At 40.5% G+C, this 21,688-nt stretch overlaps 1 protein-coding gene across 1 annotated transcript in view; it reads left to right on the forward strand.

The window, feature by feature from the left end:
• The window catches only part of tnr (tenascin R (restrictin, janusin)), an 89,238-nt gene extending 78,804 nt beyond the window's left edge, over window positions 1–10,434 (forward strand). The window contains exons 25-28 of the mRNA XM_037682261.1: window positions 1,037–1,133; window positions 6,836–6,997; window positions 7,347–7,510; window positions 10,179–10,434. Coding sequence (XP_037538189.1) covers window positions 1,037–1,133; window positions 6,836–6,997; window positions 7,347–7,510; window positions 10,179–10,298 — 543 coding nt within the window. The 3' untranslated portion in view covers window positions 10,299–10,434. The remainder of the gene's footprint in view (window positions 1–1,036; window positions 1,134–6,835; window positions 6,998–7,346; window positions 7,511–10,178) is intronic.
• Window positions 10,435–21,688: the final 11,254 nt, after the last annotated feature.

Consider the following 21,688-nt stretch of genomic DNA (forward strand, 5'->3'; position numbering starts at 1 on the left):
ACCATACCATACCATACCATACCATACAATACCACACCATACCACAACACAACACCGCAACACAACACAGCACACCATACCATACCTTACCACAACACACAACACCACAACACAACACAACAAACCACAACACAACACACCATACCACACCATACCATACCATACCACACCATACCAGCTTTATTTATAAAGCACTTTAAACACCCACAGGACCAAAGTGCTGTACAGTATACATAATAAAACAATCATACAATCAGATAATAAAAGTGATTAAAATGATTAAAAGTCAACATTTCAGATGGTGTCAAGGGCCAGATCTGGGGTCTGCATCCTGCGGCTCTGGAGCCACATGCTGCTCTTTGTCCCTCTGCAGCGGCTCTTTCAAGCTTTGACCAAAACTGACATAAAACTGAATTTTATTTTTTGTTATAACAACAACTAAAAGGGCTAGTTTTAGCAGTTTTCTTGTAATTTATTTTGCAAATATATGAATACTAGAAACATTACAAGGAGTAAAACATACTCACTTTCACTTTATGCTTTATTTCTTCAAATTAGGATACATAAGTTTTCTACAATAAAAAAAAATCACATAAGAATGCATAATTTATTGTTTTAGTTTTAGAAACTGGGCAAAAACTATTTTTTTTTTCCCTTCGTGACAAGAATCTAGTATTTTATTTTGTCTTAATGTGTAAAAATATCAATACATGTTAAAAATCATTAGATATTTTGAGTTTTATAAAATCACCCCTACTGTCAAGAAAAGCGCCCCACAACAAACTTAAAGTGGTCCGTGGGCCACCAGTTGAGAATCCCAGTTGTGGCAGGTATTGTGGCTCTGGACACATTTCATTTAATAAACAAAGGGGCAGAACTGGCTCTTTTGATTGTAAAGTTGCAGACCCCTGGGCCAGATGATTACATGATCAATAATCTAATAATCTAATGGTTATTAGATGATTACAACATCTATCATCTAATATGTTTTTATTTATTTATTTATTTTGTTGTAATTTATGATTTTGTGGTCTAGGTATTCCAGCGTCGTCAAAATGGCCTGACGGACTTCTCCAGGAAGTGGAGTGACTATCGTGTTGGATTTGGAAATCTAGAGGATGAGTTTTGGCTGGGTGAGTCTCTTACTTATAGATAATGAAGGTCAAGGGGAAAAACGTTTTTGTATAAGCTGAATTGACAGGTTTTAGTGTCCAACAAACGACATCAGTTGTTGGACTAGAACTTACAGTTCAGGTCAGGTTAGCTGCTCCTTTATTTCTGTATCTCACTCTGCACAAGAGATTTCAGCTGCTGTTTGTGTCCGTTATTGAGCTGTGACATGCCACCTATTTTGTTCAATATATTTTCTGAAGGCAGCATCACTTTTTGTCTCTTCACATCATCCCCATGGCTGGGGTGAATGTAATACGTGCAATCAATAAAGGTTCATTGCTCTTACTTGATACACCGATTTTACACAGAGAAAAGAGGGGACAGACGCAGGTGGTAAAACTTTATTTTTCTTGAGGTTTTTATTTTGTGAAAAAGACAGAGAAGTGTGCTAAACCTATTTTCTTTCATTTTTCTCATTTTATCATTCTGCACCTGACTTCACAAAGTCTACCTGATTCATTACTGGATTCTCTGAAAACTCATTTCTCCCTGAAATGACTAAGTAATTGTTTATAGTGTTGCTTTGATCTAAAGTCAAGACCAAAGGGAATCCTTATTGTTTTGATGGACAGATGATTTTTTTTCTCTCTCTCAACCCTCCAAATCTCATTATGACACAATAATTATATTCATTGAAAAATGTGCAAATGAGTCATGTTTCATAACAAGACAGTTTTGTCATTGTTTTGGTGGAGATGATTAAATTAAAATACTATATTAAATAAATAGGAATCACAAGATTGTTTTTTTATTACTTAAAAAATAAGATGGGGTATGATTTATGATTATGATGCAGGTGATAGGCATTGAAAATATTCATCACAAACTGCAGCTGGCAACAATACAATTGTAAAATCAAAACGTTTACAATACATATTACCGTATTTTCCAGCGTATAAGTTGCAGTTTTTAGCATAGATTTGCTAGTCCTGTGACTTATACACTGAAGTGACTTATATAGGTTTTTTTTTTCATATTCATAATGCAATTTTTGACTGATGCTTTAAATGTTCATTTGTACTGACATGAACCAGAGTAAACATTATCATTTGCAGCCACTAGAGGCATGAGAGGGTCCTCTAGGCGTTTGACAACTTTATTCCTGTACCACTACCCCTGTCCCCCCCCCCCCCCCCCCCCCTTAACCATTAAAGTGCAGTTATTGAGGAAAAGTTAAACTGAGACACAACTTTGCTATAATGTCAAGCAAACAAATATTTGTTTTTAAGTGTTAATCTTGTTAAATTTCGAAGAACCGCAACAGCGAGTCCTCCTGTGCACGCTCCCACGGCCGCCAATTGATTTTTGGCAGCCAATTGATTTTTGGCACGACACCAGCCCACGTTCCCCAGGAGTCAGCAGTGACGCATAATAAACGCAACTTATACGCCAAAGCGATTTATATATATACACACAGACTCATGCTCATGTTCGTGCTGCTGCTCGACGTAATGTTTTTATACTATTAGTGCTTAGTGTATTTTAGTTGATGCTTTTCTTAGTTCATATCTTAGATGTTATTATTGTTTTTCTTTTACATTTTATTGTTGGATGTAACTGGGACCCTATGTACATAATTTCCTTCCACCACATGCACCACATGTGGTGCAAACGACAATAAAGAATCTCTGACTCTGACTGATTCTGATATGTATTTTTTTTCCTCTTTGTGATACTTTTGTTGAACAATGCGACTTATACGCCTGAAAATGTGGTACATTTGTCCTTTTATTGGATATTTTAAAGTAGGGGTGCATCGATTGCAGTTTTCTGGCCGATCACCGATTTAAAAAAAAGTCTGACCTGCCGATACCGATTTTGTTTTATAAGCGACACTGTCAGGTGTTATAAGGTCACAATGCACCTTCAATTTTTCAATCTTATTTTATTGAAAAACATACCCTTGAGCAATATCCTAGAAACAATACAAACATGTTGTAACTGGCCATGTGGTAGTGCTTTGAAATATAAATGAAGTTTAGACAATTGTTGTTAAAACAAACAAAAAAAAAATCTGTAAAATTGTTTTCTCATGAAAGTATCAGCCGATTTCCGATTTCCCAAAATTAAGGACATTTATCGGTGCACCCCTATTTTAAAGCTGTACTTCGAGCTGTTGAATTAAATATCCTCAAAGTTCTTTTTTTCCCATAAAAAAAATTCTCAAATGTAGCTGACAGACCTTTTAATTCAAAAGAAACGGTAAACTGCTGGCATCAGTCAATACTTTGTTGTTTGTTTCTCAACTGCAACAAAATGGGAATCCTCACTAAAGCACAGGTTCACTGAAGATGAGAGGAAGTCAGGTTTGTTTCTCTTTTTAAGGCATCATGTGCAGAGAATGAAATGTAGAGTGACAGGAAAGCTTTTTTACACTACGACACCTGAAGGCATCACATAAGGGCAGAGTTTTCGCAAATTTTTATGGCATTTTCACTACATTACAGCGTAAAGAGCCCTGCTGATGTGGAGCTCAGTGAGTGCTATGTTTTATCTGACCTGTTTCCTCTACAGCAGAATCAGCCATAATCTGCCCTTTCACCTCCTCTGAACTCACAGCAGAGTACTTTCATCTCTAGACCTTTGCTTTACTTTTCATGTGCCTCCCAGGCAGCACTCTCCCACAGTTTCAACATTTTTTTGTTACTTTTTGCTTGTGCTTTACTTTTATCCTTGCAGAGAATGAAAGCAGCTTAATGTAACCTTGGGGTGTGACGCATCAAGAGCTGCCCTATAGTGCAAAATTATAGACGTCCCAGCGTATAGCACTGGTGTCTCTATGTACATGCATGTTATGGCAGCAACATATTATCATGTTAGACAAATGATCTGATGGCCAGTGTTAAAAATAGTCATATAAAAATATTAGGAATATGATTAACAGTAGTTTAATCATAATTATTCTTTAATCCATGAGAGTGTGTTTTGTCTGTTATAATAGTCTCCTGTATTTTGGATGGATATTTTTGGTTTAGTCTACATCTGTTGCAGAAACCTTATGATTATTCATGTTTTAAACACAACTCTGCAAATTAAAAATGCACTATAACAATATTAAACCAGTTTTTCTCCAATTGTACTGTACCTGGATGCACATATTTAATCAGGCATGTGTCTGGCATGCAGCGTCTGTTTTGTTTTCTGTAATTTCTGTGAATATTTCACAATCAGACTTTGAGCTGATTTCTGAGATTTTTTATTCTTGTGAAGACTGGCACTGTCTTGAGTCTAGTATAGCTGTTATAAACAATTTTTAAGTAGAATTTTGGAGTAAAACCGTTTTAAAAGATGGCTGTACAATATAACTGTAACCCGGTGTCTGATAAATTGCTGGAACAGCCCAAAGACACAAAGGAAGCTGATTCAAGACCTCAGCAAAAACATAATTAAATAAATAAACACCACAAACAAAGCTGAGGACAGACAATCTGACAAAGACAGGGAAAGCAGTTATAATATTTGCTTTACATAAAGCAAAAATATGATTATTGGCACAAATGAGAACTTAATTTTAAGTGCAAGAAAATAGAAAATAAAGTTACCTACAAGAGCTAATCAGCCTTAAATCAAATACTGGCAACTGTCATTCCCAAACATTAGATTGTCAGGGCAAAACATTTGAAAATGGCTGCAATGGCAAGAATACAAGTTTATAACTCTGTTGCTGATGGAAGGGAAGTCTGTTCTGGGCACAAAACTGTCAAACTGCAGCCAAAAGCAAAATAAAATAAAAAATGGATTATTGAAACTCGAAACCAAAGCTGCCATTGTCAGAGAAATATTCAATAATGTATGCACAAACTGCAGTTTGACATTGTAAAACGTTTTTTATTGATAAGAAAAATGTGCCGATTTGCTGGAAATACAAGGCATAGCTTAAAATTTACATGTCCTTATCCAGGAAGCTTCATAAGCACAATAATATTAAAGGGATTTTAAGTCAATCATTTTATCATAAACTCAAGTTATTAAACCTTCAATCAGCTAGGATCGCGCATTTTTTAAATGACTGCAATTATCTTTAGACATCAGCTCCCAAAACTTGTATAACTTAATTACAAGTAACCGTTACTGGATTTACTAAGGTTAAAGAGCACAAACCATAGCACTGGGTTAATCTTTTTACTATTCACAGTGTGAGAGGTGACCCCAGCCTTTATTTTCCATTAAAATAAATAAACGGTGAAGCCCTACGGAGGGTCAGTGCAGCTCAGCTGCGTGTGACCGTCACTCTTCTTTCAAGTGATTAGATCACTGCTGACGCCTTGGGAAGCAATTCATTGAACACTCAGCTAATTACCACCTCTGCACACAGAATGCCATTTTACTGCTCAATGGGAACCATAAACACTGATATTAAATCTACTCAAACTGAGAAGAAGAAACACTTAACTGTCCAGCAGTAAAGGCTATCTTAATTATCTGCTGCACTTCGAGGACAACCGTTTTTATGCTCCTCTTTGTCTGTTCTCCGTCCTGACTGACCTCTGCTGAACACGGTGTCAGTTTGATGGTGTAATTAAAGAGAAACGCGACTGGCTGTGAGCAACCTCTAATCATTATCCCATTCCTTTTTTCCCTTTTGTTTTAATCCCCTCATTTATTGTTTCCACATTATGTGTGAGAGAAAGGCCGATAATAAAACGTGATATAATAACACGACAGCTCAGTGGTGTGTCAAAATGTATTTTAAATGGCTCCAGTTAGAAGTAAAGCTGTAAAAGAACTGTAAAAATGATGAGTGGTGCATTAATTGCTGATAATACTGTGATGTTATACAGTGGAAATTAGAAGTGACTGCATGTTAAACACAATTTTATTACAACAATTACTTTTCCTCTGCCACCCTAAGTGCCTCTAGGTTGGAACATAGATTGTATCTTCTTCCTATTGACATACTGTATTACAGCAGACTTCGTTTCCCTACCTTCCTACTTCTTATCAGTTAAGATTGGAGAATTTTTTCCCCCCATTCCTCAAATCATTCTCGAAGTTCAATCAGTAAAAATGCACACATGACATATCTGCTGGAGGTTAACCAGAGACGAGGGCTTTTTTTTTTTTTTTTTTTTTCCAAATGGGATTTTGTTGTAATCTGATAGCAAAGGCAGTTCCAATCGTTCAGGTTGGTGTGGGGCCTTATCGTGTGTCGGGGCTCAAACAAGCCTTGTATCTGCTGCCTTTGAGATAGCAGGCGATGCCACATTATCTCAGAAAGCTGCAACATGTGGTATTTGCAGGAGGGCAGATGACCACTGTCCACCACTCAACAGTGTCAATCATACACAGCAGCTGACAAAGATGTCTGACATAGCACTTATCAGGATCCAACCTATTAACCCAGAAAGCTGGCGGTGAGAAATAACTGCCAGCGAGAAACATTTAGGAGCAGGAAGTTCTTCTCAAGTTACAACCAGGAAAACAACTACCTGTAAATCTTGAAAGTAAATGTTTGATAATGGTTTATGTTGTATTGTTGGGAGATTACACCTACATTGTATCCAAACCAGCAAGAAATCCAACAACGCATCTGGTTTTAAATGATCCGAACAAAGGCACCAAATCCTTCCCAGTGATAGAGTGACTTCAAGTCTCATCAAGAGAGAAATACAGTTCGTACAAACTATTTGTTGGATATAACCAATGTCATGTTTCTCTGCAGGTCTTGACAACATCCAGAGGATTGCTGCTCAAGGCCGCTATGAGCTGAGAATTGACATGAGGGACGGACAAGAATCAGTCTATGCTAATTATGACAAGTTCTCCATTGGAGATGCAAGAAACCTCTACAAGCTCAGGATAGGAGAGTACAATGGCACTGCTGGTATGAGACTGAATACATAAGGACCGTTTACATCATGTAGACTTTTAACACTGACAGCTTTTTAGCATCTGAACCCTAATTTGTGTGAAAACTACCTCCCATACCTTCTCTGATTTTTTACCCCTCTTTTTTTCTCTCTCTTCAGACCAGTCTCATCACTCCCCCACATTTCTCCTCTCTCCTTTCATGTATACCTCAGCCTGTCTGCATGAGCATATATCAGAATTACCTGTTCCTGTATTTATAATTACACTTCCTTCTCCATCTCCCCTCTGGTTAAGTTTTGTGATTACTCACTGCAGTCCTGCTGGTATTTAATTCTCTCCGTCTCAATTTTCTCTGATTGCAGGTGATTCTCTCAGTTACCATCAGAGCCGGCCCTTTTCTACTAAAGACAGAGACAATGACATCGCTGTCACAAACTGTGCCTTGTCTTACAAAGGAGCCTGGTGGTACAAGAACTGCCACCGGGCCAACCTGAACGGCAAATATGGCGAGTCCAGACACAGTCAGGTCAGTCGTGTCTTTAATATAAAGCCCACATTATTTTTTTAAAACAAGGCAAAGTTGAATACACACCCAATAAATCGTATTTTATAATTGTGCGTTGTCAGCCAACTAGAAAATCTCATAGCAGAAAAGACTACGGTATGCAAAGCACTGCGTTTTCATGCAAATATATTTGCTGCCTCTGAAAGTATTTACATTCGTGCCACTATATCTGGTGCATATTCCCAAAAAAATAAAAAACAAAGAAGCCAGTTCAGTTTGGTGACAAGCATAATGGTGTACTTTCTTGTACAAATAAATGAGGATTTTTTTGCACAAATTGTTACCTTTTCTCTCCCCTGGGTTAGTGCCCTGCTTGCATTTTGACGCCTTTGGATAAAACAGGAATAAAGATTACTAGCTCCATATCAATAAGGACCAATAATCAAAAGTATTATGCTGTGAGCCATAATGAATTGTAAAGATTCATCTTAATTATTAATAATAAATGTAAAAACTTTAGGGGCTGTGGTAGCTCTTTCAACCAAGTTCACTTTCTGTTGTGACATTTGCAAAAGGGAGAACTGAAAGAACAGAACAAATGTGAACAAATTAAAGACCTACACAAATTTATAACATGAGCTATGATCTTAGCGTTGGAACTCAATATTCTAGTATGGACACTAAATGAAGCCATCTTGTTTCTTGTTTGTATATTACCCGGCACTAATCTGTTATATCTATCTATATCTGTAATAACTCTTGTGTGCAAACTTGTTGTTATTTTTGTGCAGGTGGTACCATTTCATTTGCACTTATCAATTAAAACAGCCTCTTTTTTAATCTATGATGGTTGTAGATCCATACATAACAAGGAACATGTAAGTGTAAACCCACCTAAAAATGAATGGTTAAAGCTGGAACTCATTTAGTTTAGACAATTGCTCTTCTGAGAACGTGATGTCAGACTGAGCCAGCTGCTCACACTGACTTGCTTTCTTTAAGGCAACACTAAACCAGCCTCTGGGCAGCAGTTTTGAAAATGTGTTTTATGGTGACAATGGAAGTAAAATCTGGACAACAAACTGAGCTTTATCCAGCTCAGAAATAAGGTAATTTGTGAAACAGCATCTTCCCAATACACAGATGCTTGGTTATATTGCACCTTCTGACACTGACAGTTTTTTTTAAAACTTTGGGATCATGTGAGATTTAACGTAACTGTGGCATTTATTTATTGAAAAACTCAATGGTTAGGCAAACTTACAAGGTCATGGTTTAATTTTATCCTCTAAAAATCAGGAAATAAACACCGTGCTAACTTCTGACATTAATTTAAGCTCAGTTTCTTTTTGTGTTTGTAGGAGTTGTAAAAAAAAAAAAATCCCTCTTCTCTTTTCTGCTTGCAGTTTGAAAGAACCCACTCTTGAACTAAATGTCCTCATTTGATAAGGTTGACATTTTGAAAGTGTATTTTGGTATTTACAAAATTGACATAAAAGGGCACAATTATAACACACTGATTAAAGGTTAAAACCTCTCAAACTGAAAGGTTAATAATTAGTAAATTAAATCAAATAACTCTTACCAAGCGTCTGTGTCCTTTGGGGGCCCTGATTTGCCTGATGAGTTCAAAAACAACAAAAGCAACAAAATCTGCTTCACGACTCATTTAGTTTCAGTGAAACTTGTAGACAAGATATTATTTAATATTAAAAAAATAGACAAATTCTAATAATTTAGTTTATTTGGGCTCTCCCTAATGGTTGCCCATAATTAAAGTATTTATGTGACAGAAAAAACACTCATAAACAGGTTCAAGGTTCTTTATTGTCATTCGCATCACATGTGGTACATGAGGTGGAATGAAATTGTGCACACAGGGTTGCAGTTACACCCAACAATAGCAAACCTATACATTGTAAAAGAAAATACTAAGGATCTAAGATATAAATAAATAAATGTGCTAAACGCAATAGTACAAAAACAATACGCTGAACAACAGCAGCACGAACATGAGTCTGTGTGAGCAGATGAGTAGGAATGAACATAGCAGCATGAAATAAATCAGCAGCATGACATAATCAGCAGCATGAGATTAGCAGCCAGGTACCAAACAGGTACCCCAGTATCAAAACTTACATGGGCATCTTTTTTTGTTTCTCCAAAGTGTAAAAACAGGAGCATTGAGCTTTTAACTAGAGCATGATGCTTTTCTCACCTTCATGCTGAAATGGCTGTAGAAAGCCAGTGATGTGTTGTGTGAAGCTAAGACCGGCTGAGTCACAAAGGCTTTAAAGCATCGCTGCTTTTCTGACTCCGCTCCCTGCCTTTCTCGGTCGTTTGATAACTGAACTAAGAACAGGTGGGAACAGAGATAGACAGGCATACATGCATGAGTGTAAAGCTGCAGGATGGGAGGATAAAGAGAGTGATGTGGATTTGCAGGGCTAGATCGTGGCTATAATTAGATTAGACTTGTTATTGTGTAAGCTGGTAAATTGCATTTTTGGCTCTCCTGTTTGGAGTTCTACTCTCAACTGAAATCAAACTCGTTCCACTGAAATTATAACATTTTCCTCCTCGGGCATGGTCTATAATAAGTTCTGTTATTTCCTCTGATGCTTGTGCTTTCCTAAGAAACTCGAATAGACTGCAGCGGTGTCTAAAAATCCCACTTTTACTCTCACAGGGTATTAACTGGTATCACTGGAAAGGCCATGAGTTCTCCATCCCCTTTGTGGAGATGAAGATGAGGCCGTTCAACTTCCGTAGCATCAGCAGCAAGAGGAGACGATCTGCCCCTGAATAAACAACCCACCCCACATCCCGAGCCCAGGCCAGAGTCCGAGATAATCAGGGTTTGGATGAGAATGATGTTTAGTGTGAAGTTTAGTGCCTCACTGATGAAGACAGGCTGGAGTTCAAGTTTGCCACTGCTTGTTTAGTGAGGCTGCAACAAAAAGCTAATATATTATTAAAATTACTAATATTTTCCTAACATTTGTGAAAATAATAATTGAACTCAACCTGCTATTATAATTAGGAATGTAATAAGAGAATAGCATCTGAACTCTGTTGACCCCTGCACCTGGCAGGCGAGAGCTGCCTTCTCCTGCTGTACTTCTACCCAAATGATAGAAGACAATGTATGTAATGTATTAACTGCTCTGAATGACAATGATTCAACTCGCTGTAAAAAAGAAAAGATAAACGTGAAGGCAAACCAAGACGCTTTGTTTTATGATAATCTGTGATTTGCCTTTCCTCTGAATGCCTGGAAATGTGCTCAGACGTGCCCTCGACTGTCAGAGGTAGTGCTATTTTAGCTATTACAACTTTACACTTTTAACTCCAAAACATACTGTATATGCCCTAAACCCTGTAATATATCTATATTTTTATAACTAATATTGTGACAGAGTCCATTTATTCAATATGATTTGATGCCTTGAATTCTGAGCCTTGATTGAGTAAATACAATAATAAAACTGGACTTGGATTTATCCTAAAATAAAACAATAAAAAACTGAAGATCCAGAATTGTCATTTAAATAGCAGTTCACCAGCAACAGCTTCATTGCCTTCTGCTTTATTTTATTTGTTACGTCTACTGCTGACTTCTTTGTGTTAGTTACATATTTAGGCAGAGTGAAAATAATAATGTGATTGGTAGCTGCACTGAAACCGTATTCGTCCTGACAGTGGGAGCACAGCTAGGCTATTGTTCTTTCAATTGAGTGAGTTTGTACAGTTGTTCATGGGCATTAAATGTTCACTGGGTTTCTTCTTTGAAATAAAATGCACGTTGCATTTAACCCTGTTGTAAAGAAGGGATTGCTTGCAGAGATGGTGCTGATAGATGGGGCATTTCACCAAAGATCTGCAAAAAATATAAAGAAAAAAGACTTGCTGATTGAAAATAGATTTATATCTTTCATCACCAAAGTTACAGTGTGAGCTTTTCTTTCTATCAATAGACAATAGCTCCTCATTTCAGAACGTTTCAAAGGATTTACGTCTCCCAGGCTTTATTTTCTGAGCTGTGATCACTAGAACTCTGCAGACAGTGAGGGCGAGCGCAGAGCAGAGTTTAGCCTGGCTTCACATCCCCCGCTTGCTGGGATGAACTTAACACAAAAAGCAGAACAGAAGGTGGAGTGAAGCCAAAGTCTTCTATTCACCATTTAAGCTTCTCAGTGAAACAAAACAATCAACTCAAACTGCTGGGAATGTATTTGTTTTATACCGAGGAGGGCGTTAATCTGCAGCATGCAGGGTCAGCTGACTGCTTTCTAGAAAAGGTTCTAATTTCCAAGACATAATAATAATAATGTGTATGTATTATCACCATTGTATGTTCCCATACAATGGTGAAATTGGCTCTCTGCATTTAACCCATCCACCACCAGGTGGAGCAGTGGGCAGCTATGGAGGGCACCTGGGGAGCAACTGGGAATAGGGTGTCCTGCTCAGAGAAACCACGAGATGTGTAAGGATCAAACCCGGGACTTTTGTGTCCCGAGTCAGCTGCCCTGCCCCTACACCATCTCGGCCTCCATTAATTGATGTCATCATCACTGCAAGCAACTTTTAGCTTTTCATTCTTTGATCAGCTGTAAAGATATTCTCCTGTGCTTCTGTTTAAATTTTTGTTTAAATTAATCAGCTTTTTTTTTTTCCTCATTAGACTTGAAAAGAATAGCAACTCTACCCTTAACGACTACTAATTCACTTGTGTAGATATAACATTTAACTGTTTTTTGTTGTGTTACCCCTTTAGATGCAAACTAATTCAGAATGCCCTGTTAGCATTGTTAGCATTGTAGTTTTGACTACTGCTGTGCTAACTGTGGGATGGAGCGTAATGCATGTCGATTAAACAACCAATAGCCTGAGAGTCAGTAACAAATGTCCGGAGAGTTCATTCACTTTGACTTGTGTTTATGTTTTTGTTGTCAGTCTGGGAGGAAGGTTCCTTTTTAAAGGTAGGACGTTTTCCTGGTCAATAATTTGTGTTTTGTTGTTTAAATAATTCAGCTTTTCTTATGCAATACATTTCTCAAAGTGATTTAGAGTAGAGTGTTTTCTGTGTATTATGTTATTAACTACTTGGATTATGTTTTCCTCCCTGGGGTTTGTACAAACGAACAAGAGTCTGACACTCTGCAAAAAGAAACAGTGTCATTTGTGTTTTGGGAAGTTATCTCATTTCACACCATACAGTGCTTGATAATCCAGAAAGCTGTTTTTGCTTTCATTTATCTTACTTTTTCTGTTTTCAAAATTATTTATTTCACTTGTTTTATATTGGTTAAAAAAAGTTAATTTGCATGGGATTACCACCACATAGTGCTGCACATGTGATAAATAAATACAGTATATTTTAAAATATTACATTTTTTCAGGAAGACCCTGTTTTGTTTTGGAAGCATACCTCCAATAATATTAAAAAGTGGCACCTCAGATATGTATCGTGTGGCATTACTCCTCTTAGCTTCAGCTTCTTGGAAAGAAGAAACAATAATTGGCTGTGATTTGTCTGTATTTTACCATAATGTAAAGATTTGTTCAATGTACTGTATAACATTGTTTTTAAGAGTCTTTACCCTGTCATTTAAACTAAGACTGAGCCTCAGTGATCAGAATGTGTTTGAACACTATCATTTTTTGTACAGAAGACTTGTTTTATTTAATTATACCTTTTTTAATGACTGCAGCCATGCAAGGGCCAGTATGTCATTAACAATAAAAACAACTAATAAAAAATGGTTTTATGTTGACAGCTTGATTAGCTGGAAATCTGTGACTGCAGTTATCTGAGACCTTGGCATGGAAATGTAAATGTTGATAAAATGTGGATTTTGACTGTTCGAAAAGCTCATATAAGCTGAAATGAATGATTGATTGTTGGATAACCTTGAATATTACTGTCAAATTTAGCTCTAGTTTAACTTAAACCTGTACTATATAGTTCCTTTTTTAATACATTTTCTACGTATTAATAAAATTATGAAAATGAATAAAATCATTGTCTCCCTGTTTGTGAAGCCAGATAAATCAAATCTATTTAAATAGCACATTTTAAGAGCAATTATTGTTGAACAAAACAATGAACGGTAAAAGTATAAGAACATACATAAGAGACCATAAAAACAAACACAGGTTAAAACTAAAACATAATAAGACATAAAGCAAAACCATTCAAGTTGTGCCACAATGTCAACTCTTGGGCTCTATTAAAAGCCAGCAAGTACAAAGTGTTTTAAGGTGAGGTCTGTCTCAGTTTATTACAAGTGAAAAGGCCCAGTCATGTCTGTGGACCAGCCAAGACTTTGAGACAACTAAAAGTAAACGATCATTAAATCTAAGGGATCTGTAGGGCACATAAATATACAAGAGCCTGTCCATTCAGAGCCTTTTATTCAATAAAACCTGAGAGGCTAGCCTGGCTAACACCAACATACAGAAATGAACAGTAATCCATTTGGGAGTTACGAAAAGCATGAATTCAAAGTTATTAAAGGGTAATAATTTCACTTTAACTAAAAGCATAGATTTTGAAAAAGGAGCTGTTTAATACAGAACTAATCTGTTTCTCAAGGTTAAAATTCAAATCAAATATTATACCCAAATCTTTTGCATAAGGTTTTGGAAACAGCTCTGTTGTCCTGTAGGAACACCACTATGGTTTCCACCCATCCATCCACCCATCCATCCATCCATCCATCCATCCATCCATCCATTATCTTTACCTGCTTCTTCCGTTTCGGGTCGCGGGGGTCACTGGTGTCCATGTCCAGCCATCACTGTGCGAGAAGTGGGAGACACCCTGGACAGTTCTCCAGTCCATTACAGGGACACATAGAGACAAACGAGACAAACAACCATTCACTCTCTCACTAGGGACAATTTAGAGTTACCGATAGTCTAACATGCACGTTTTTGGTCTGGGGGAGGAAACTGGAGTGCCGGGGGAAAACCCACGCATGCACGGAGAGAACATGCAAACTCCACCCAGAAAATCAAAGTTTATGCTCATTAATCCAGGTAATAAATCCAACAAAGTTAAGTCTTCACCACTTGCTCTAGCCGAGATCGGATGCTTCCCTCCCTCCCTCTCCGCTTTGCTTTGCTGTTCTGTCTGTTTGTGAAACTGCTGTGAGACTCTCTTGCATTTCTTCCGAACCATAATTATGGACTGTTTTAACCAGTTTGTCCCTCAACTCAATTTACAACATTTCTTTGAAGAGAAGGCAGGCTTTAGGTGAGTCGATTTGCCCTGTTGGCACGTACGCAGCTGGATATCTCATCGACTGGAAGACTTGATGATGTGTCTTTCCCTGCTGCCATCTGTGGATTTAAAGGATGCATATTTAATTGGATTTTCGATAACTGGGTCCTGCTATTTTGGATTCAGCTGGTGCTGGTTTTATCTACAATCAAGGAAGTCATTGGCAGCAAATTTGGACCCAGTCATGCTGCTTGCCTTTATGATGGCTTGGTTCGTGTCTCGTGTACCCAGACTCAAATGCTTTGGGCTGAATGGATCAGATCTCGGGGATTTTACTCAGTCACGTTCCATCGGTGTGGCCATGTTATTTTGGACATTTCGGAACCGAGTGGACCAACACAGACTCAAGGTAGATGTCATTAAATCCTGCCTGTCCCCAAAAGAACTGTGTGCTTATCTAAATTTTGGTTCCCTTGGCTGGTCTTGAAGGCCATCTTATCTGAATTTGCCTGGAGAACGTGATCTGATGCTCACCACCCCCTCCCTGAGGAATTTCCAACTGATAACCAGATGAACCAGCTGAATAAACTTTGTGTCATCATTTCAGGACTCTTGGATTCTCATAGAGGTTATTCTTGGCCATTCCTCGACATACCTCGAGAATGTTTATGGATCTCACCGGAGGACCTTGACTGATTACAGTGACCTCGAGAGCATCTATAAGCATTGCTGACCGCTCTCGTCTCCGATTGCAGAATGTCTACGTAAATATATGCTTGTTTGTGCGAGGTGTTTTTTTAATATTAGAGGTATTTTTTGTCAGCCAAAAAAAAAAAGTCTAAGGAATTTTTTTCGCCCCCAACTGCTACATGTGTCCAGTTAACCACTGTGTTTGTCTGTCCAAACTGGTCTCACTTGTAAATGAGTCTTCGAGGCTCAATGTGATTTATCTGTTTAAATAAAGGTTGAATGAATGAAAAAAGTCAGGTTCTCTGGACAGTTTCTGTTGTTGTTGTTGTTGTTGTTGTTGTCGAAACAAAACTTTCCATCCAAAAAGCACCCTTGCCAGGACTTGAACCGGGACTACCTGCTCTCTGAGAGGTGGCTGCTCTACTAACAGAGCTACCATGCTGCCCACATTCAAAGCCCTTCAGGCTTTTCCTCAGTGACATGGTAGAGCAGTGTTTTTAGGGAAAAAGAATGATGGCACATCGACTGTAGGTTTATCTGAATGTCATCTGCAGAGGAATGAAATGTGATCGTAAATTTTCTAAAGATGGAGCCTAAGGGGAACAGATATTAAAAAAAACGGTCTCAGAATGGATCCTTGGGGAACTCCATATTTGAGAGGGGCAGAGGAAGAAGCAGATTCTCTAAAGCTTGCGGAAAAACTCCTGTCAGGTAAGACCTAAATCAGCATGATGCAGAGCCTTTGATTCCACATTGGTCCACTGGGTCAATGGCAGCTATCAGGTGTAAAAGCAAAAAGACATCTAAAAGAATATTAAAATATTTTAGAATCATAATCATCTTTATTGCCATTGTACAGTTAAGTACAGTTAAATTGTGTTCCGTACAGTCATCTAGAAAGATAGACGGAGGTGTACCGAAGCTGCGGCTTAGATAAGGCGGGGAGCAGAGCATCTTGTTTCCATAATGTCCAAGGAGAATTGAGATGTTCAGCCTTCCAAGGCCAGAGCTCGTTAATTCCCACGTCTGCCTTTATAGTCTCGCTAGTGCACCTCCTGCCGACTCCAAACAGCCAAATTGTGATTACTTATGCTGATGTCAGGCTTACAACTTCTCCTAGATCTATTCCTTCATATTTCGAGAATTTGTCCATAATCCAGATTTCCACTGACTCCAAAAAGCAAAATCCAGTTATCATAAATCCAGTTATGTTTCCAAGAGGGCTCTCCTTTACCCTGTCTTCTTTGATCAATTGTGTTGAGAGACCAGCTGAACAAATCCATAGTTTACTTCAGATGGTATGCAAAAAGGGGCTCTGAAAAGGGTTCACAAGACAAAGACCAAAGCAGAGACGGAGAGAGGGAAGAAGAGCGACCGTCCTCGTTGAAGGCAGGTCAAAAAAGAAAAGGAAAAAAGCTACTTCAGTATTATGCAGGGCTCTAAGACCGGTCTGAAACATTTCAAGTTTTGTACATTTAAAAAGGACTACTGATGCATAAATACTTTATTTTGTCAAACTTTTTTAAAGGAAGTTTTGAAATTACTTAAAATTTTGGATTAGATGAGTCATGATTGGGACAGAAGGATGTCTTGATGTTTGTTCTACAACAGATTAAAGCACACAGGCTCAAACTGATTAGCTAAAATGCTAATGACTTAGCTAAAATGATCTTCAATTAAATTCCCATGAAGAAGTGTGTGGATTGGAGCAGTTTGCTTCTTTATTCTGCCTCCTACAGTATCTAATAATGGAGCGATACATTATAATTTTCTCAGCTCGGCATTTATTCAACCCTTATTAATCTAATTTTCTGAACCGTTGACTCTGGCTGAAAATTATACGTTATGGGTGTAAATATTCAAAGTCCAGCAAGTTGGAAAATATGATCTCATGCTGGAAAATTATAAACTCCTTTAGACACACACGTGTTATACAGAGCCACATGCACAAATCTTTAATTCAGCAAATTTATATTCATTGTTTCACTGTGGTTCTAATTAGCCACAAATTATTCATTCAGGTGTCTGGTCAGCAAAACCAACTTGGTAAATAATGAGGCTGTGTGAAGTTTCTGAATATATTACAGCCAGACACAAAGAATTAAGCAGCACAGCGTTATTGAACAGGAGGGAACAGAGATTAGATGATCAGACTTCAAAAAACTTCATAACCAAAGCAAACTTTATATTTATTTGTTTTTTGGGGAAAGTTTTTGTCAGCTCAGTGGAATTTTAATTTGATAATTTGATATGACTTTTCCCATTATTGCTGATAAATTTTCCTCTAATTTGCTTCCAATCTTCAATAATTGCAGCACTTCAAGGCCAGATCTCAAAACTATTCCACCTTCTCATTAGTCCTTAAATTTAAGTCAGAGTCAGAGTCAGAGTTTCTTTATTGTCATTCGCACCTCATGTGGTACATGTGGTGGAGCGAAATTATGTACACGGGGTCCCAGTTACATCCAACAATAATAATAATAAGTCACATGCGGGGGTTAAGATAATCTGCTACAAAATGGTGCACCCTGAAAAAGGCAGTGCACCATCAACTAATGCCATTATGCTTTTTGATAGACAGACTCATCAGAGAATCCAGCTTGAAACCGATTTCAGCTAATTTTGTAAACATGTTTTGTTGCATCCAGCAGGTGGTGTGACCTCACACGATGAATTGTTCTGATGTCCATCCATCCATCCATTTTCTTCCGCTTATCCGGGGTCGGGTCACGGGGGTAGCAGCCTAAGTAGGGAGGCCCAGACTTCCCTCTCCCCAGCCACTTGGGCCAGCTCTACCGGGGGAATCCCGAGGCGTTCCCAGGCCAGCCGAGAAACATAGTCCTTCCAGCGTGTCCTGGGTCTTCCTCTGGGCCTCCTTCCGGTGGGACGTGTCCGGAACACCTCATCAGGGAGGCGTCCATAAGGCATCCCAAACAGATGCCCAAGCCACCTCAACTGGCTCCTCTCGACGTGGAGAAGCAGCGGTTCTACACCGAGTCCCTCCCGGATGATCGAGCTTCTCACCCTGTCTCTAAGGGAGAGCCCAGACACCCTGCGGAGAAAACTCATTTCGGCCGCTTGTATCCGAGATCTCATTCTTTCGGTCACAACCCAAAGCTCGTGACCATAGATGAGGGTGGGAATGTAGATCGATCGGTAAATTGAGAGCTTCGCCTTTTGACTCAGCTCTCTCTTCACCACGACGGACCTGTACAGCGCCCGCTTCACTGCAGATGCTGCACCTATCCGCCTATCGATCTCACATTCCATTTTTCCCTCATTCGTGAACAAGACCCCAAGATACTTGAACTCCTCCACTTGGGGTAGGACCTCCTCCCTGACCCGGAGAGGGCACTCTACCCTCTTCCGGCTCAAGACCATGGCCTCGGATTTGGAGGAACTGATCTTCATCCCGGCCGCATCGCATTCGGCTGCGAACCGCTCCAGCGAAAGCTGTAGATCACGATCTGATGAAGCCAATAAGACCACATCATCTGCAAAAAGCAGAGACGCAATCCTAAGGCCACCAAAACGGATCCCCTCAACACCTTGGCTGCGCCTAGAAATTCTGTCCATAAAAGTTATGAACAGAATCGGTGACAAAGGGCAACCTTGGCGGAGTCCAACTCTCACCGGGAACAAGCCCGACTTACTGCCGGCGTATGACCCTGTATGACACCGGTCATACAGGGACCTAACAGCCCGTATCAAAGGGCCCGGTACCCCATACTCCCAGAGTACCCCCCACAGGGCCCCCCGAGGGACGCGGTCGAACGCCTTCTCCAAGTCCACAAAGCACATGTAGACTGGTTGGGCAAACTCCCACGCACCCTCCAGGACCCTGCTGAGAGTGTAGAGCTGGTCCAGTGTTCCACGGCCAGGACAAAAACCGCACTGTTCCTCCTGAATCCGAGGTTCGACTATCCGACGGACCCTCCTCTCCAGAACCCCCGAATAGACCTTACCAGGGAGGCTTAAGAGCGTGATTCCCCTGTAGTTGGAACACACTCTATGGTCCCCCTTTTTGAATAGGGGGACCACCACCCCGGTCTGCCAATCCAGGGGAACTTCCCCCGATGTCCACGCAATATTGCAGAGTCGCATAAGCCAACACAACCCTACAACATCCAGAGCCTTAAGGAACTCTGGACGAATCTCATCCACCCCTGGGGCCCTGCCACCGAGGAGCTTTTTAACCACCTCGGTGACCTCAACACCAGAGATTGGAGGGCCCGACCCAGAGTCCCCAGGCTCCACTTCCTCAGTGGAAGACGTGCCGGTGGGATTGAGGAGGTCTTCAAAGTATTCCGCCCACCGACCCACAACATCCCGAGTTGAGGTCAGCAGCACACCACTCCCACTATAAACAGTGTTGGTGGCATACTGCTTTCCCCCCCCTGAGACGCCAGATGGTGGACCAGAATCGTCTCAAAGCCGTGCGGAAGTCGTTCTCCATGGCCTCTCCGAACTCCTCCCATGCCCGAGTTTTTGCCTCAGCAACCACCCGAGCCGCATGTCGCTTGGACTGCCGGTACCCATCAGCTGCTTCCGGGGTCCCACAGGCCAAAAAGGCCCGATAGGACTCCTTCTTCAGCCTGACAGCATCCCTCACCGACAGTGTCCACCATCGGGTTCGAGGGTTGCCGCCGCGACAGGCACCGACAACCTTGCGGCCGCAGCTCTGGTAAGCCGCCTCGACAATAGAGGCACGAAACATGGTCCACTCAGACTCAATGTCCCCCACCTCCCTCGGAACATGTTCAAAGTTCTCCCGGAGGTGGGAGTTGAAACTCCGTCTCACAGGAGTCTCTGCCAGACGTTCCCAGCAAACCCTCACAATACTTTTGGGTCTGCCAGGTCTGACCGGCATCCTCCCCCACCATCGGAGCCAACTCACCACCAGGTAGTGATCAGTTGACAGCTCTGCCCCTCTCTTCACCCGAGTGTCCAAGACATGTGGCCGCAGATCAGATGAGACGATGACAAAGTCGATCATCGAACTGCGGCCTAGGGTGTCCTGGTGCCAAGAGCACATATGGACACCCTTATGCTTGAACAAGGTGTTCGTTATTGACAATCCATGATGAGCACAGAAGTCCAACAACAGAACACCACTCTGGTTCAGATCAGGGGGGCCGTTCCTCCCAACCACACCCCTCCAGGTCTCACCGTCATTGCCCACATGAGAATTGAAGTCCTCCAGCAGAACAAGGGAGTCCCCAGAAGGTGCACTTTCCAGTACCCCCTCCAAGGACTCCAGAAAGGGTGGATAATCTGAACTGCTGTTTGGTGCATAAGCACAAACGACAGTCAGAACCCATCCCCCCACACGTAGGCGGAGGGAGGCCACCCTCTCATTCACCGGGGTGAACCGCAATACACAGGCACCAAGTTGGGGGGCAATAAGTACACCCACGCCTGCTCGGCGCCTCTCACCAGGGGCAACTCCAGAGTGGAAGAGTGTCCAGCCCCTCTCAAGGAAACTGGTTCCAGAGCCCGAGCCATGCGTAGAGGTGAGTCCGACTATTTCTAGCCGGAACCTCTCAGCCTCACACACCAGCTCAGGCTCCTTCCCCACCAGTGAGGTGACATTCCACGTCCCAATAGCCAGCTTCTGTAGCCGAGGATCAGACCGCCAGGGTCCCTGCCCTCGGCCACCACCCATCCCACATTGCACCCGACCCCTTTGGCCCCTCCCACAGGTGGTGAGCCCATGGGAAGGGGGACCCACGTCTCCTCTTCGGGCTGTGCCTGGCCGAGCTCCATGGGTAAAAGCCCGGCCACCAGGCGCTCGCCCGCGTGCCCCACCTCCAGGCCTGGCTCCAGAGTGGGGCCCCGGTGACCCACGTCCGGGCAAGGGAACACTAGGTCCATTTGTGTTTCTCATCATTGGGGTCTTTGTTCTGATGTAGTTTAAATTTTTTGATGCGTTCATGTTTATTCAGAAATCCTTTTTTACATTTTGAAATGACTAAAAAAGGTATATTCTTCAAAAAATGATGGACATTTAAAAAATTGAAATCATAAAAACAAATACAGCAGATTAGTGCTAAAATATTAAAATGTTTTTTTTGTTTTTTTTTTGTCTAAGTGAATGAAACTGTGATTTAAATAACCCCACTCCAGTTCTTATACTTTGTGACTAAATGGACTGGTCATTTAATCAGAACATTTATAGGTGTTAAATTCATTTGTAACATGGGATGCTTCAAAAAAATCACAAGATGCATTATCTTATTTATTAAGTGTACAACATGTGGACAAAATGAGTTTTTACT

The sequence above is a fragment of the Nematolebias whitei genome, chromosome 9 (genome assembly GCF_014905685.2).
Source record: "Nematolebias whitei isolate Nwh7 chromosome 9, NemWhi1, whole genome shotgun sequence".
Classification (NCBI taxonomy): domain Eukaryota; kingdom Metazoa; phylum Chordata; class Actinopteri; order Cyprinodontiformes; family Rivulidae; genus Nematolebias; species Nematolebias whitei.